The 17,691-nt window shown below is 39.7% G+C and overlaps 1 protein-coding gene across 1 annotated transcript in view; it reads left to right on the forward strand.

The window, feature by feature from the left end:
• Positions 1 to 17,691, forward strand: part of ARHGAP15 (Rho GTPase activating protein 15) — a 696,217-nt gene that overhangs the window by 418,991 nt on the left and 259,535 nt on the right. The window contains exon 10 of the mRNA XM_069732881.1: positions 17,189 to 17,311. Within this exon, the coding sequence (XP_069588982.1) occupies positions 17,189 to 17,311 (123 nt within the window). The remainder of the gene's footprint in view (positions 1 to 17,188; positions 17,312 to 17,691) is intronic.

Here is a 17,691-nt window from a genome sequence, read left to right on the forward strand (position 1 = left end):
CCATTTTTTACAACCAGTCAAGCTAAAGCAGAAAGCTGGGGGCTGCTATTCTCAGGCTGGTAAGGGGCCATGAATATTTACGCTTTACCCATCTCTTTCCACTTGTCCTGTAGCGGTGGCAAGTGGGATTCATATTTCTGGGGTTGATGTCACCTTTGTATTGTCTGGTGACATCAAGTCCACAGTTTAGTAATGGAGAGACGTCTATAACAGGGGTCCCCAACTCCAGTCCTCAAGGCCCACCAACAGGTCATGTTTTCAGGATTTCCTTTGCATTGCACAGGTGATGCAATTATTACCTGGGCAAGACTAAGGAAATCCTGAAAACATGACATGTTGGTGGGCCTTGAGGACTGGAGTTGGGGACCCCTGGTCTATAAGACATCATCCATTACTAATCCTATAGTTATATGATAAATAAAGACACAGCCAGAATAAAGTCCTTTATTTGAAATAAAAAGCACAATTTTACTTTTTTTATTAAAATGGCAAAAACAGTTATACTCACCGAACGCCCAATGCATTGAATCCCTCTTCTCCTTTTAACTGTTCGGTAGAACCCACTGGACCCAAACATCCAGGATTTCACCCATCACTAGAGATGAGGGAATCAGTCTGATGTGAATAGACTTCATGTTGAATTTTTAGGAATTTGCTGAACCAGGCAAATTCGAACAGTTTGCAATTCTTTTTAAATTGCCAAATTACCGAGGATGGATTCTGCAAATTTTACACATTGCAGATGATTGCATTCATGACCACAGATGTGGTCAGGCCATAATGTCTTGCAGCTATCACATCACATGATATAGCACAGTCAGTCAGGATGGACTATCAGCCTACATAAAAGTTGAAGCAGCTACAGTATTTTGTGATGAATCTAAATAGTGAGAGAATGTCACAGCTTAACTAGCAATAAGGATAGAAAACCATAAAACACTGAAGAAACATTACAGAAAGTGTGTGGCAGCACAGCCATCAAATTGATTAGTGTGTGAGGAACAGGCTGCTAGTTACCTTCTTCTGTTTACCCATAGCCATAAATGTGGAGGTCACTTTGACATTACTAATGCTGTTTTTGCATTAAATAGCTTACTAGGGGTTGGATACAGTCCTAGGAGACTTCTGAGTGTTCCACACATTCTTTAACCTTCGTCAGGCTGCATAATTTTACAACGTTAACAGGCTGCAGAGGTACAATTGTACCTTCATATATATTTTATTGAAATTTGGCCAATATATTCTGGACCAAAACTGCAGAGATGTCACGAAATTTCAGCCCTCAACGGCTTTTCGAAAAAAAAAGTTATTGCAATTTTAAAACGGAATAGTTACAATTGTACCTACTCAGCCGGACGAAGGTTAAGTTCAATTGGTCAGCATTGTAGTATATTTTTGGAAAAATTTGGCAAAAATGAAAAATATTTTTTCAGTACAGTGTAATGATGTAATGAATACTGTGTAAATGCTATATATACTGTACAGTTCATAGCAGCAGTCCCTATCAGATAGGACACATGGGTATATTAGCTACCACTCTGCTTGAGGCATATTATGCATCGTGGTTTTTACAGAGAGGCACATCACTTGAACAGTCTCTTTAGCAGGATGTTCAATGGCAATGTTGGCCATTCACAGCTCTTCCTTTTGGGTGCCAGACTGTCCTCTACCTTCCAACAGAAAACACTGAGCAACATGAAGGTCATGTCACGCACTCAGGCATCAACCCAACTCAGTCTGGTGGGAACGTGGTAATTTAATGAGGCACAAACCTTTTCTTGTGCCCCAATGGCTGACAATACTTTCTAGCCGGTATATAAGTTTGTAAAAAGGTTTGTATGTGATACAGGTAACGCCATATCTTCATGTTTCTCTGCCACGTCGGCACCATATTGGGCACCTCCCATGGCAGGAACCAGTCTGTAGCACTTTTCTCTCTATCAGGCTACTGCTACTTACCTGCTCTGCTCCAGCTTCTCTCCCTTAGACATCACTGGGCTGGTTCCTATATATCTCCTCACAGCTGCTTCCCTGCTGGTCTCTAGGCACTCCAAATGCTCTATGAACCAGTCTATCATGCTTATCTGCATTGTTCTACAGTCCTCTTCCACCACTATTAGGGAAATGTGTGCACTTACCCAGATGGGAGTATCTGCCTCATCTGACTCTTCCTGATCCGAGATAATACTGATATATAGCTCCTATTGTACTGTAGGCATGGGAGCAGCATGCAATTGGTCCCTTGGGTAACCACCTGTCTGGGAGTGTTCTTTGCCCCTATTGGCCAGCGTTGAACCACTGCCATTGACTCTGCTGTCTTCTGATCTTAAGTAGTAGGGTTTTCCCGAGCACGCTCAGGTGATCGGTTGCTTGGATGCTAGGGAACATGTGGGGAACATGTAATCAAGCTGGCTAGTAGTCACAAATCATTCAGCTGCCGCGATGAAAACTAAATCTCCGAACACTAACAAATACTCGGAGATCACCCGAGCGTGCTCGGGAAAACCTGAGCAACGAGTATACTCGCTCATCGCTAATCTTAAGCCTTCTGTGCTCCTCGGGGGCAAACTTATCCTCCCAGCACTTTCCTTTGGTAAGCACAACTGCTATAGCCATGTGCAGGGGTCTTACACTATCAAGCTTTCTTTAAGGGGCCCAACTACAGTCAGTCACCATCTACAATGATGACATTTTCCGCAAATAACTGCAAAAGCTTTAAACTGTCACAACTAACTGTACGACCAAAATGTGACCGTTCCCCTTTTCATTATAGACCCCAAACTCCTATCCTACAAATGCAATTCCTTAACTGCATTTCTACTTCTTTGCAAGACTTAAAAAAAAAATACATAAAATAAAAAGATTTAAAAAAAAATCTTTTCCTGGATGAGCACAAAACACGTGCAGTTTCAGCAGAAACTTTTTTTTTCCCTCCGATTTGTAAAGATGATTGCTACCTATTCACAGGGTTTCATAATACGGCACAATTAAGTCACAATGAATCCCTCGTCTGAATGGCGGGATGCAAAATAACAACACTGGTAAAGTAACGGAACGAAAAACAAATTTAAATTTCTTTAGATATTCTCTTTGGCAGACAATACGTCACCGTAAAGGCTAATTTATTCATCGGGTAAAAAGGAGCCGTATCCTTTTATTGATATTTTAAGCGTATTATACAACAGGTGATCGCAAAGTTACGTTTTTCGGTAATGGCAACACCTGCAGCGCTGTAGAAAAAAAAAAAAAAAAAAATGATGATTTGAGTCTGTCTACCGAAGCCTCTGGAAAAAAAAAATGGATTGGCTTTGTGTACGCGGCTCGCATAATTGCAGAAATGCTGCTCACTAAGAGATTTTATTTTGTGTTTTTGGAAAGAGTTCATTTTTTGGTTCGTTCGCTTGCGTGTTTATTTTTCTGTGATTTGAATTTAATTAATGACGATGGAAAGCAGCTGTGAGGAAGAGGCAGTGGGCACCGGGTAGCTCTGCTGATTTGGGGATTTGGGAAGAAGTATTCAGCCTGCTACCTTTTCAAGGCCAAGCAGATCAATGGCAATGATGTCTTCTTAATGAGTCTCTACACCTGTACCTTGATTTAACACTTGCGCGGTGACAAGCGGCGGCTGTGCCATTTTCTATCTTTATGGATGACTCTTTATTTTTATTTTTTTTTCTTCCTGTGATAGATCAATGCATGTTCAAATGCGGGACACCAGCCAAGCAGCCGCTTTTTATCTTCTATTACTGTGACACTTTACTGTAGTCGAGTGTCTTTTTCACAGCTAATGACTAAATATATCTAATCATAGATTATTCAGTGTTTATCTAGAGTCTCCGTGCCAGGTAGCCTTTGCATAAAGAGGTTTCACCTACACTAATGCTCCAAGCGCATGAAAAAACCCTGAATCATCCGAACGTTACTGTCAACAAAGGAGAGGGCAAAACGTTTCCCATCGGCAGCAAACAGGGTATTTTTTTAATGGTAGGAAGGATATTTGCTACAGTGAAATGGGTTCATATTATTTTATGGAAATGTTGAAAATAGATCTCGCATACGGCTTTAAGGCTACGTTCACACGTTGCGTTTTTTTGCCATTTTTATGCAAATTTTAAGCTGCATTTCGCAGTACCAGCAAAAGCTATGATTGATAATTCAGAAATCTCATGCACACACATTGGGTTTTTTCCCTGACCGAATTGGAAAATTACTGCATTTTTGAAAACTGCAGCATGTCACTTTTTTTCAGCGTTTTTGCATTTTTTCATCATAAAAAAACAATCAATGATTAAGTGCAAAAATGTAGTAAAAAATGTAGGTGTCAGGTTTTGCTACGTTTTTGGTGGGGGGAAAAAAGCATTATGTGAAACACATTTATTTTTGTGATTTTTCCCAAGTTTCAACCAAAATGTATTGGTCTCCTCACCTGATAATTGTAGTTAGTACAGTTTAATCCAATTAGTGATACTGTATGTGTATAGTAAACATTGGCCGACCAAAGTGTGAACTTGAATAATACCTGATCAACTCAAAGGCCGACCAAAGTGTGAAAGAAAACAGTGTCCTACAAACTCAATGCCCTGCAAATGTTTTAGGTAAACTATTCCTGACCAATTCTCCTCCCCTACTGTTACATTTGTAATTCTGTATTTTTTCATGAACTCATATAAACGTTTTTGTTCCGAATAGTCACTATTTTTTCAGACATATAAGACTTTTTCCACTAAATAATTTGATCAAATTGCTTTTTCTTTTTTCAAAATGGTTTTATGGTTTCACATATGTCTTGCATTGGTGACCGAACATCACCTTGCATTGTTCATGCTTCTGCGTGGCGAAAGCAAAAATAAACTTTTGAGATCCTGAAAAATGCAGCAAAAAAAGCAGCAAAACCTGCATTTTGTAAGCAGCTTCTTTTCTGTCAAAAGAGCAGGTTTTGCCTGCAGAAAAAAATGCAGAAAAAATGCAACGTGTGAGAATAGCCTTAGACACTGGGATTTACTGCATTATTTTTGCTGTAAGAAGATACTTTAAGAAAACGCAGGTGGTGTTTTTTTCTCAAGCACCTTTTTTTCCTCTTCAGGGGCGAACATATCATTGGTGTAACATGTGCAGGACCCAAGAGGTATTGTGGCCACTACCACCTCCAAAGCAATGTATAATTTTGCATTTTTGTGAGGGCCCATGCACTGTTTTTACATAAAGACACTTTTCTGCCTGGTGGGGTCCTCTTGAATGCCTTTTGCAGTGGCCTTGCCACTTGCATATTTTTTCACATTCTATGTATAAAATAGTGTCGGTTTCCACGCGGGAGAATGGAAAGTTCACTTCTTTTATTCGGGCTTTTGAAGCCTGAATCTATTAAAAGAAGTGACGGAAGACAAAGCATGTGCACAGCGAGTTGATTTGACCTTCCTGAGCATATGTTCATTCTTTTTGACGTTCTTTAGTGTTTTTTCAGGTGGGTTCCAGGTGGAACGCTCAATCTAGTCTTCTTGGCTGCTCCGGCTGGATGGCACATGTGCCGTGCTCTTGGCCACCTGGTATGGTCTAAGGATTGTCCCCTACTCTAAAAGCGATTGTCAGTGGTCCTAAGGAAGAGTAAGAAAAATTCTACACTCACCTGCAGTGATCACATGATGTTACCTCTAGTTGCAGAAGCCCTGAAACCGGTGGGAACTGATAGTGCTGCTCCTCTGTGCAGTACATTGTGTGGTGGAGCGGCAGAGGTCTGGGAGGGTAGTATTAAATTTTGCTTAATTAGTCTTATATGGGCCATTTGAATATAACTTTTAAAGTAGGACCGCTACCCCGGCCAATCGAGATGTATTGTTCACTAGTCAGTCAATGGCTGATTCACAATTTTTTTTGTATCTTGTGCCAGCAATTGTATTCTAAATCACACTATCTGGCGAGATATTCTGGACTCCTCTAGTGTTTTCCTAGACTCTGATCTCAGGTTCTGACCTGGCTGTTTCTTGACTAGTTTTCTGAATTAAAATTTGGATTCCAAGTCTGGTTTGATCATGGACCGTTTGACTATTCCTTTACTTTTGTGCTTTGCCTGAGTCTCCTAGACTCTGATCTCAGGTTCTGGCCAAGCTAGTTGAGATGAATTATTTCATCTCTCTCGAATAGGCAGTGAGGACCTGCAGATACAGTCTGGGAGACCATGTAACAAAATTCAGACCCCTGTTGAGATGCTAAAGGGTGAAGACTAAAGATTTCTTTAAACACTCCTAAATAGAAACCTGACTTTTGAAGCCTGTTTTGAGCTCATAGTTTTCTTACAATAACTCAGTTCTTAATTTTTGTTGTAATGTGTATTCTGGGAGTTGGAAATGCATGTTTTCCCCATGGAGTCTGTACAAAGGAAATCTCCAATTGTAAACCCAAACACTGAGCATATTTTTTTCTAAATTAGTAAAATATAGCTAAGATACCAGGAAAGTTTATTCTTCCAACCTGGAAAGTGTCAAAGTTTTACATAAAACTGTAAACTATAGACTCAGTTCATTACTGCATTTGTAGTTTTGTTTTCTTTTCTAGTTTCCAGTGTTTTTCCTGTTTTTGATTTGTCCAAAATTATTTTTAATCTGCACCTTTTATAAAGACAATTTTACCTGTGTTTGATTTTTTTTTTGTGTTCGTTATTGTGGGCTTTTTTGTTTTCCAGATATTTGTGTCTGATTCACAAATTGTGACTTTTGAAAAAGCCAAAAATTTTGCCACAAATGTACTCCAGTTCCCCATCGGAGTAATTTTTATGTAGTTTTGATTTTTTTTGCCAAATTTTGTGAAATTTTAGTGGTACATGGGAATGTTTGTGCTAAAAAGTCACAAATAAGTTTAAAGACAAAAAATAAAGAGCATTTTTCTATTTCATGAACTGCATGTGACATTTTGAAGAATTTGGTGTTAAAAAATTGTCAATGGATACCACAAGACCAAAAAAGATAAGTGACTTGAAAAAAATGCAAATGATGAATCTAGCTCTAAAGCTTTGTGAAATCCCATGGAAAAACTCCTGCTGCATGTAGAGCAGAAAATTCCAAAGTAAGGCCCCAATCACTGACATCATTCGGTGCTCTACAATTATTAGCTCGACTGAAATTGCTCATCACAGATATCCTTTTTGGCAACTGTTATCTGAAGCTGTACACCATCCCAAACTAGTACATCTGCTCCTGATGGAATCTGCTCCAAACTAGGCACTGTCCAATCAGATGTCGGCAGATGACGCTTAAGGGAAAACAAATCTTCCAAAATGCTTCAAAAACTCAACACTGCCTCAGAAAATGAAAAATGCCTTCAAAAACTCCCCATAGAAGGAGCATGTATTTAAAGCAGTTTCCACCAGAAAATTTGTCATTTTTGACCTCCTCCCAAAAAACTCTGTGAGCACATGTCTCATTTCCTTCTGTCAGTGTGTCAGGGCACAGTGAATAACAGTTCTGCTGTCCAATCCAGTGGCTTGCTGAGCTGTCATTATGGTGATTGACAGGTCAGCCTATGCAATTAGATGCTGGGGCGTGCTGAGCTGTCAGTATTTTGAGTGACAAGTTAGGCTACGTTCACATTTGCGTTGTTGGGTGCAGCATCGGCGACGTGACGCAACCAACAAAGCATGTGCACAACGCTGCGTTTTGCGACGCATGCGTTGTCATATGAAAGCACAGAGCAGGAATTTCGGCACAGGAAAAACGCTATAAGTAGCGTCCTCTGCGCCCTGTCTGTGTGTCTATATGACGCATGCATTGTAAAACGCAGTACAACGCATACCGGCGCATATCCATTTGCCCCCCATGTTAAACATAGGGGCGCATGACGCATGCGTCGGTATGCGTCGGTGATGCTGCGCCCAAAGGCGCAAATGTGAACGTAGCCTTAGTAGTCCAATCAGGACTAGGGTGTGCCACGGCTTCATTCATTTGTCTCTTGTTTAGAATAATTACCGGACTATTTAGCCAGCTCTCTGCCTCAGATTGTTGCCAAATGTAGCTTTGCTCAAGAGGTGTATGTTTGCTCTGTGCTCCTAGTCTTGTATTTTGATCTTGGCTGCTCGACCTTGGATTTGGCTTGAACTTCCATTTGTCTAACCCTTTTGCTATGATCCACTACCTTCTTGGAATTCTGATCCCGGACTGTGACCTGACTACGCCTTTTCTCACCCCTTTGTCTATGACATACCCTCTTGGCTTATGACCTCAGCTTGTCCGTGAGTAGTGACTAGAGTCACAGCACCACTATTAAGGAAGCATGACTCAAATTCTCTTGAACTGGAGTCTGTAGCTGCTCCTGCAGTGTGGTTCTCCATCCTGCCCCATAAATAGAAGTATAGTTGCACTAAACCAGCAGATATCACAAAAGTAATTAAAGAAAGATCGACTATTTCCATAATTGATGCATTTCTTTATGATTTTCATATACAACCATATTGTCCAATTTCCTAGAAAATGTTGCTTTTTTAGAAAATATATAAGTCTCCGCTGTATTAGCGTAGATAAGTCTGTAGAGAACTGGCTCTGAGACACATTCCAGGCAAGGTTCTTCAATTGATTTCATTAGTTCACCAGGTTAATATCAATAAGGTTGCAGGTGTCCAATGCGTCACAGTGATAATGACAATACCGGCCACTTAAACCATTAGGTTGTCGCATTACAGTAAAATTATTAGCCCGTACAAAGAATTAATGTCTCATTTTTTGTGTTTAGTCTCCAGTGGAGCTCGTCTGTCTTTCCCCAGGAACTTGCAGCTTACACAATAGAAAAGATATCTATCGCACTTCTCAGATAACAACGGCAAGATCACTTCCACACAGAAAAAAAAATAAAACACAAAAATAATAAAAACTCAATGACATCACATGACCCTATCCATCTGTGTCTGTAATGACATCACAAGAACGATCCCATCTGTTTGGATAAATTATGTAATGTTTCTAAAGTCTGTTCGATGCTCCCATCTGTCTGAATTTTCTTGGGACAGTCCTAATTTTTTAGATAATTTTATAAACTTTAAAAAATGTCTTTTTGTTTTTTTTAATAAAGTTGTTTCATGTAAAATTTTTAATTGAACATTTTTGGATATAGGGATCCTGTTACTGCAAAAATAAAGATAGGACTTTTTCATAGCAGGCTCAACTTTGGATAAAGCATACGATACCAATTTATCGTCAATTTACTTTGATCTATACTATGATGAGGGAAATTTACAGAAGATAATATAAATCAAATATGGAATCTACTTACAGAAACATGATACACACAGTTAATATAAATAATAGATGGGGGGTGACTTGCTACAAGTAGAATGTAATGTCGTACACATATGCCGGGAAATAGTTGCATGAAGCAGTTACATTTTTCCTAAAAACGTTCCGTATCTGCGATATGTTGGGATTCAATAACATTAAAATAAAAAACTATCTGAAAAGTAATTAAAAAATGTATATATAATTCCACATATCAAGTGATTACATTTTAGACCATTCTTTGTTGGCATGGGGCATAAAAAGGCAGAAAGAAATATTGGAGTGAGTGGTAACTGGTAGAAGAATTGTCTTAGTCCTCTTTCCAGATCAAAAAAAGTACATGAACTTAAAGGAGGTCATTTATCTTGGCTAGCTATCGGTACAATGCTCATTTGAGGGAGAAAAAATTGTCAATGGGGAGAAAGGAATAAGTCCATGTCCGGTGTTTCCATCAGCTACTTATCACTCATGAGAAAATAGGATTGGTCAAGCTGAATTGAAACATTTCCCAATCCTTGTTTCCCCTATAATTAGGTCAGAAAAGCTTGAACCTTCCCTATCGGCTGTTGCTTAGTCCCCTTGAAATTGTCAAGTTCAGCCAATGTTTATTATTCAATTTATTCTGGGATCTTTTAGGTGCATTCCCATCTCCAATATCCTATCCCAATATGTAGTAGGTGTAGTAATAATAATAATAATAATAATATTAGCAAATACCTCCATTTAGAAATGTAGTACAGTTCTTTTGATTGGCTATGTCACTTACCCCATGTGCAGAGCGTTGCAGTAGCTTAGGTATCCATGTTTATAACCACTAGCAACTAACTGGCACCACATGAACCACCATAACCAAGGATACCTAAGCTACTGTAATGCCCTGTACATGGGGTGAGTGACATAGCTAATCGGGAGAACAATACTACATTTCTAATTGTAGGTATTTGCTAATATTATTATTACATTTGCTACATATTGGGATAGGATCTTGGAAGGTTCATTTGAAGTGTGAATGAGCCACCGGTGTTGACGTTTTCTGGTCTTGATTGCTTCTCTATAACTATAGAGTTCCAAGATAACAATGTATGCATTTGCTAATAGACTAATTGCAATTCCAGAAAACTTTTTACATGTCTTGACAGAAGTTTTGAATCATGGTGGGCTTGGGCTGAGACCCCCAGTATCACTAAAAAGAAAGGGTAGAAGCTCTCGACTGAGCGGAGCTATTTTAGAAGACTGATGATGGACTTATAGAAAGTCTATTAATTCCATTTTCAGTCTTAGAAAAATTAATGCTTGGCTGAGTGCTACTTCCCTTATGTTTTAACGTTCAATCTCAGCACCGATTAACCATTTTGCCACCAGGTGCCAATGGAAGTGCGTCGGGAATCCACAGCTCTGTACACAGTGTAGTGGTCGTTCTCCGGTACTGCAGCCTAGCTTCCATTCACTTCAATAGGAGTTGTTCTGCAGTGCTTGAGAACAGCCACTACACAGTGCGTGAAGTTTTGGTGTTCCTACTCTACACGCCTTGTACTTCCAACAGCCATAGGACTTTGCCACAGCAGATTGGTGGGAGTGTTAGGTGTCGGACCCCTACTGACCTGATATTGATGACCTATCCTAAGAATAGGTCAATATTGTTGTTCTGGCTGTTATGACCTGGTGGTTAGGACAACAATGGACCTGGTGGTTAAGAGCACACAGAAAAAACCTGATAGTGACAAAAATACAGGACAAGCTCTGGGAAGTGGAAACTCTGCTGACCGCAATCCCTAATCCTATCGCAAACACTAGAAATAGCTGTGGATTGCGCCTAACGCTCCCTATGCAACTCGGCACAGCCTAAGAACTAGCTAGCCCTAAAGGAGGAAAACAAAGCCTACCTTGCCTCAGAGAAAATTCCCCAAAGGAAAAGGCAGCCCCCCACATATATTGACTGTGAAACAAGATGAAAATCACAAACACAGAGATGAAATAGATTTAGCAAAGAGAGGCCCGACTTACTGAACAGAGAGAGGATAGGAAAGGTAACTTTGCGGTCAACACAAAACCCTACAAAAAACCATGCCGAGGGTGCAAGACCTCCGCACCGACTCACGGGGCGAAGGCGCCCCCTCGGCGTCCCAGAGCTTCCAGCAAGCAGGACAAAAATCAAATAGCAAGCTGGACAGGAAAATAGCAAACAGTAAAATTCAAGCAGGAACTTAGCTTCTGATAGAGTAGACAGGTCACCAGCAAGATCCTGGAGCGGACTAGACCAATACTGAAACATTGACAGGTGGCATGGAGCAATGAACTAAGTGGAGTTAAATAGAGCTGCCAGTCAACGAATTAGCCTCGTCACCTGTGAAAGGAAACTCAGAAGCAGCAGCACCACTCACCGCCACCAAAGGAAGTTCATGGACAGAACTAGCCGAAGTACCATTCCTGACCACAGGAGGGAGCTTGACAACAGAATTCACAATATCTGGCTAGACACTTTAATTCTCCTTTGTCCTTCCTGCCACTGGGACACCAAAGATGTTGTGTTATAGGGCTTGTCTAGACGGCAGTATAACTCGGACGAGTGCTATCAGTCGTGCTTATGAGTACCACTCTTCCCCGTTTTATTCTATGGAGCCATATTTGGGCACAACTCCTAAAAATGTATGAAATAAATTGAATAGGTGCAACCGACCTGGTGTGCTGATGGAAATTCCTCCTAGGAACTTCTGGCAGTGTGTAAAGTGAAGGGTGCTCCCAATATAGCAGATATAATCGAATTGAAAAATGACCAAAAAAATGGCAGAAGAATAAAATAAAATAAGAGCCAATTTTATTTTACAACACAACGCGTTTCAGCTGTATCCAGCCTTCTTCAGTTGTCTGCCAGGTGGCTGGTTACAGCCGAAACGCGTTGTTCTTTAACACAATTTTCTATTCTTTTTGGTGATCTTTGGTGGTAATGTTTCCATTATATTAGTACATCTGCTATCGTATCTCCACCCTAGATAAAATATGAGATTGCGATGGACCCAGAATAGGGATCCCACCAATAGATATTACCGGGAAGCAGATTCCTACACACATAAAGTAGCTGGAGCTTTGAACTTTTTGATTCATTAACGTTAATCCTTTTCTGTAATGCATCCTATTCTATGACTTTGGTTATGATAAACTGATAGGAAGCCTGTTATAATGTATTTCAGTTAGGATGAAGCACTTGAAAGAAATTGGTTTTGCTATACACATGATGTGAAAAAATCAATAGTACTTTAGTCTGACAAGCTCTGTCAATAACCATTGTTACAGTTCAGAAAGTCGTTAATGGATAGTTCTTCCAAAAACCAATGCTTTCAACACATGTTAAAAGTACTCAAATGTACCCTGGCAGGAATTAATTATAGGTAACCCCATGGGATTATATACAAATGTTTTTTTTTATATATCGAGAGCGAAATAAAAGTCAGAGGAAGGTCTGAATTTTCCCCTGAGATCTTGAATAAGCGCGGCTGATGAGCCCACCTCGCGTTCATTTTGATATTGAATAATGTGGTTTTTCTAATAAGAAACTTGCTCACATTTCCAGAATTAACATAAAAAGATGTATAGTGTCTCTGGCCATTTTTCTCTTTTTTTTTTCCCGCTTACAATGATTTCCACTACTGTTGAGCAGCCGCTTGTTTTACACTATTGATTCCATTAAGGTGAATAGATAAAGGTAATAGGAAGCAGTTAATTATTGCCCATTTCTTCTTATTGATTGAATATAAAGGCAATTCCGACCCAAGGGTTTCATATGAAGACTTTATTCGCCCCTGGGAATAGATGTGTATTTCAGATGACAGACGATAGAGCAGATTTTATTTCATCCTAACCATTTTTTATATTCTCTCGAATATATTTAAGCCCATTAGAGCACAGGATGAACATAAAACCATCATCACCAAACATTCTGCGACAAATTCTTTGCAAAATCTGCACGTGGATTTTTTTCCGCAGGCGATACATTTCGGTAATACAAAGCTACGGTAATTTTGCATCTGTAATTCCGACCACAATAATTCACATTTCCGCTACATGTGAATGAATGTAGTCTTCCAAGATTGTTATTGAAAACAGCGCCACGTCTCTCTGCTGGTTGTTTGTAGTACTGCAGCTCAGCCCCAGTCCGGCGTCATTCTGCAAGGCTTCTTGAAGTATCGGACATTGACTTACAGGGAACTATAGTTGTGAGATTGCAATTTTACTTTTTTAGGGCATGTACAAACGTCACATTTTTGCCACATTTTTCTCGCGTTGCTTTGATGCGTTTTTGATGGGAAAATGCAGCACTTTACTAAAAGCCTGAGATTTCTGAAGTCTCATTCACACACAGATTATTTTTTCCTTGAAGATTTGAAGCGGTTACAAATCTGAAGCATGTGAGTTCTTTCAGCATTTTTGCAGTATTTTGAAAAGCACATGCAAAATGTGGGGGAAAAATGCTAACTTTTTTATGCAAAGAGACACGTCTTTGATGCAGAAGTATCTGCAGGAATTAGTTAACATGTGCACATACACTTATGGGGAATCAACTTACCGTATAAACTCGAGTATAAGCTGAGATTCGCAGCTTATTTTTTTTAGGCTGAATGTGCCCCTCTCGATTTATAGCGGAGCGGCAGCTGTCCATCATACTCACCTGTTCCCAGCGCATCTCTGCACGTCCCTGCTTCACCAGTGCCCGCAGCTCTTCCTGTGTTCAGCGGTCACGTGGTACCGCTCATTAATGAATATGGACACGACTCCACTCCCAGAGGGATGGAGCCGCATATTCATTACTTTAATGAGCAGTACCAGTGACCGCTGAACACAGGAACAAGTTGCTGGCGCCATCGCATCGGAGAAGCAGAGACCGCGCTGGGAGGGTGAGTATAACGTGGGAGGTGAGCCATGCCATATTCACCTGTCTCCCCTTTCCACCGCCACGCGCCGCTCCGTCTTCCGCGTCCTCTGGCTGTGACGTTCAGGTCCGAGGGCGTGATGATGTGTTTAGTGTGCGCGCTGCCCTCTGCCTGAACAGTCACTTCAGAGAGACGAAAGACAGAGTGTTGGAAAGGGGACAGGTGAATATCGCAAGTGCCGGTGTTTTTTTAATCACAGCAGCAGCATATGGGGCAAATTTTTCTATGGAGCATCTTATGGGCCCATAATCAACCTTAATGCAGCATTATATCGGGAAAAGATTGCCTTGCACAGGCATGTACTACGGAGGACAGAGAATGAACTTCAATCCAATATTGCGGCCAGCCTGCAGCCAGCGGGTAAGGAAAGGGTGAATCAAACACCTGAAAACTACGCCCATATGACCGGAAACCAGTCCCGCCAAATTCAGGTGACAGGTTCCCTTTAACTACAAATTAATCGTAAAGCACCAAAAAGTATTGAAAAAGAATACAGCATCAAGGGTTAAATTATTTAAGTAACTGCTTGCCTTATTATAATCTAGCTATAAATATAAGGCCCTCTTGGGGTATGCACTCTAGATGAGTTGTCTCCACTGGAATTATAGAAAGTGTTGCCTTTGACCAAGCGGTCGAATTAGCGTGAAGGGTGTTTTTGTAAAGGAATAGATTATTTGGTTAATGCATTTTTCAGCAGAGGCATCGTTTTTTTTTTTTCATGTGATGATTACAAGTTCATGAAAGTATTCGTGAGGTCAGCTGGTGTTGTGGGAAAAAGAGAAGCGTTCTATTAAATTCAGTAGTAAAACGACAGGCTCAGTATCCTCTTATTATCATGGGCATGTGTTTATATTTTACTTTCCTTAATTGGCTATCTTTTATTTACTTTAAATGAACAATTTGGCAAGTTTAGCTCCCTCGATATCAATGAGGCACAAAGTGTGTTAGAAGTTTGGATTATAAAGTCATACTTTCAAGGCTGGAAATCCAAACATCCCCAAGATACTCGAGAAATAATTGGCTAATGTAAATTAAAATTAGCTTGGTAAAGATAACTGTCCGTTTTATTCTGTCTCTCAGGAAACGAACGAGTTAACTTTAGGTTAGGTTTTTAACTTTGGTAAGTGCAGGAAATAGTCATGCCGCTTGATTTTTTTTTTTTTAATGGTGCTTTCATAAAAACAATATGTACCTGACCTACATTGGAATAAACATGTTAAATAAATATCTTCCTTTTCATTCTGGCCATCACGAGCCTAAAATATAAATTAATAAAACTTGGAGAATAGAAGGAACTTTGGATCATTGCTCAAAGTTTTGGAAGAAAAGCACTAATTGAAACTTTTTTTTTAAATAAAGTGAGATAGCTAAAAGAGTTTTTATTTTAAAAAAATCTTCCCACATGTCTTTGCTAAGTCCAAAGGTAACATTGGTTTGGGTTAAAGAGGTAGGAGATCCCTAGAATCCCATAACAATGTTCACTAGAAGTAATGCCAGCTCATACACCTCCATGAAAAGTTGTCTTCTGGCTTAGGCTTGAAAAAATATCTTTAAGGACATGTCATGTTTGGTCAACCTCTTCTTAAATCAGAGTTCTTAAAACAAGCTAATGAAATCTTAAACTATCTATTTTTATCAATGGTTGTCATTGTATGTACTGGGGCTCTCACGACCTAAAGGACTCTCTAAGGCAATACTCAAAGGCTTAAGATATATAGTAGATTAAAGTCTGCAAAACTATCACCATTTGATGTGATTCAGGGTCTCCCAACTCTTAAATCATCTGTTGGGAGGATAGCCATCGACAGTTTACCATCAGATATCTAATGGTGTTTTTACACTAGTTTTAGGCTCACCTGGTAAAGAGATTCTCAAAACCCAAGATCTAGGAGGTGGTCACAGGTGAGGCATGCAACAAAAATCTAACAGAGATACTGAAATCCGCAGACAGGAAGCAGAGGTACTGGAAGCTGCAGACAGAAAGGTTAACTGAGGTATTGGAAGCCATAGGCAGACAGGAAGCTGAGATACTGGAAGCAATAGGCATACAGGTAGCTGAGATCCTGGAAGTCACAGGCAGACAGGTTAGCTGAGGTACTGGAAGCCCGAAATCTGCCCGATGAGAGGCAAGTCATGAAAGCCTCATCATGGCATTGGCCATGGGGTCTCCAAACCAATCTCCGATTATCATTGCATCCAAGACAAAACCGGGACTCCTCACTGAAGAGCACAGACCTCCATTCTAACCTTCATTGCCATCTTGTTATGTATCATGATGGCCTTTGAAAGTGGTGATGTGCAGTTGAAGGAGCTCTTCTTAGTGCATATCTGTCTTGTAGCCCAGTGTCATGCAAACTCTTTTGATGGTTTGTGTATACACATCTGCATATCTTGGGCTCAGTATGTAATGTCCAATTTTACTTGCACCGAATGGATCAATACTAATCATGCTTAAAATCTGACATGCCCATGAAGGTGCCTTCACAGGGGAATGTCATACCAGTCCTAATCCTGGAATTATGGTGTGGGGTGGTATAATGTACAGTAGCAGGACCCCTCTAGTCTTCATTCCAAGTACACCAACAGCTTGGTGTTACAATGATTTGGTTGTGGATCCAGAGCTATGGCCATTTTTCCAAACTTTCGCAGGAGCCATTTTTTAACACAACAATCTCATCCTGCATGTTGCTCGTACAACTGTTGGTATATTGCATGGTGCAAATGTGCTACCATGGCCTGTAGAGTCTCTTGATTTGCATCCCATCGAGCACATCTAGGTTGGTCTTTCAGTGGTGATTACACAGGTGTTGCCAGCAGTGGATCTTGATGATTTTCATGATTTTTTTTTTTTATCTCAATGCTGAAGAATTATAGATCACTATATTATATTCAGAAAAATTAGTAATAAAAACAAAGAGGTTACATATCATAGGCAGTAAAATAAGCTAATCTGTAGTAAACACATCTGTAAAGACTTTTTCTAATAAATTTAGTTCTATTATTTTCCAGTTTTCAAATTAAACTATAGCGCTTCAGACACATCTGACAGAAACCGTGTGAAAACCAGACTCAAGAAGTTCATAATTCGTCGTCCCTCTTTGAAAACTCTACAGGAAAAAGGACTAATTAGAGGTATTACTAAAAACAATTATTTTATATTTTGATATTCTTCCAAAATTGTATTTTATTCCATTCTGCATGTCACCATCATTTTGAATGTACTATTAGATTTTATTTGTTACTGTTTTGTTAAAGTTTATCATTAGACAAAAAAAATGATTTTTTGTTTTTCTGCATAAGCAACAATCTTTCACCTTTCAAAATATTTTTTTTTTTAAAGCACATTGGGATTTTAGCATGTGGAGCTCGTCAAAGTTGAAAAGGGATCTGTTATTCTGGGGCTAAATGTCGCTGCATGGGCTAAATATGAAACAAAATTCTGAACCAAAGCAATGCATATACATCAACTAATTATTCTATATCTAAATAAGCATTGTGAATAGTGATATATA

This window comes from Ranitomeya imitator, chromosome 7 (assembly GCF_032444005.1).
Source record: "Ranitomeya imitator isolate aRanImi1 chromosome 7, aRanImi1.pri, whole genome shotgun sequence".
Classification (NCBI taxonomy): Eukaryota; Metazoa; Chordata; class Amphibia; order Anura; family Dendrobatidae; genus Ranitomeya; species Ranitomeya imitator.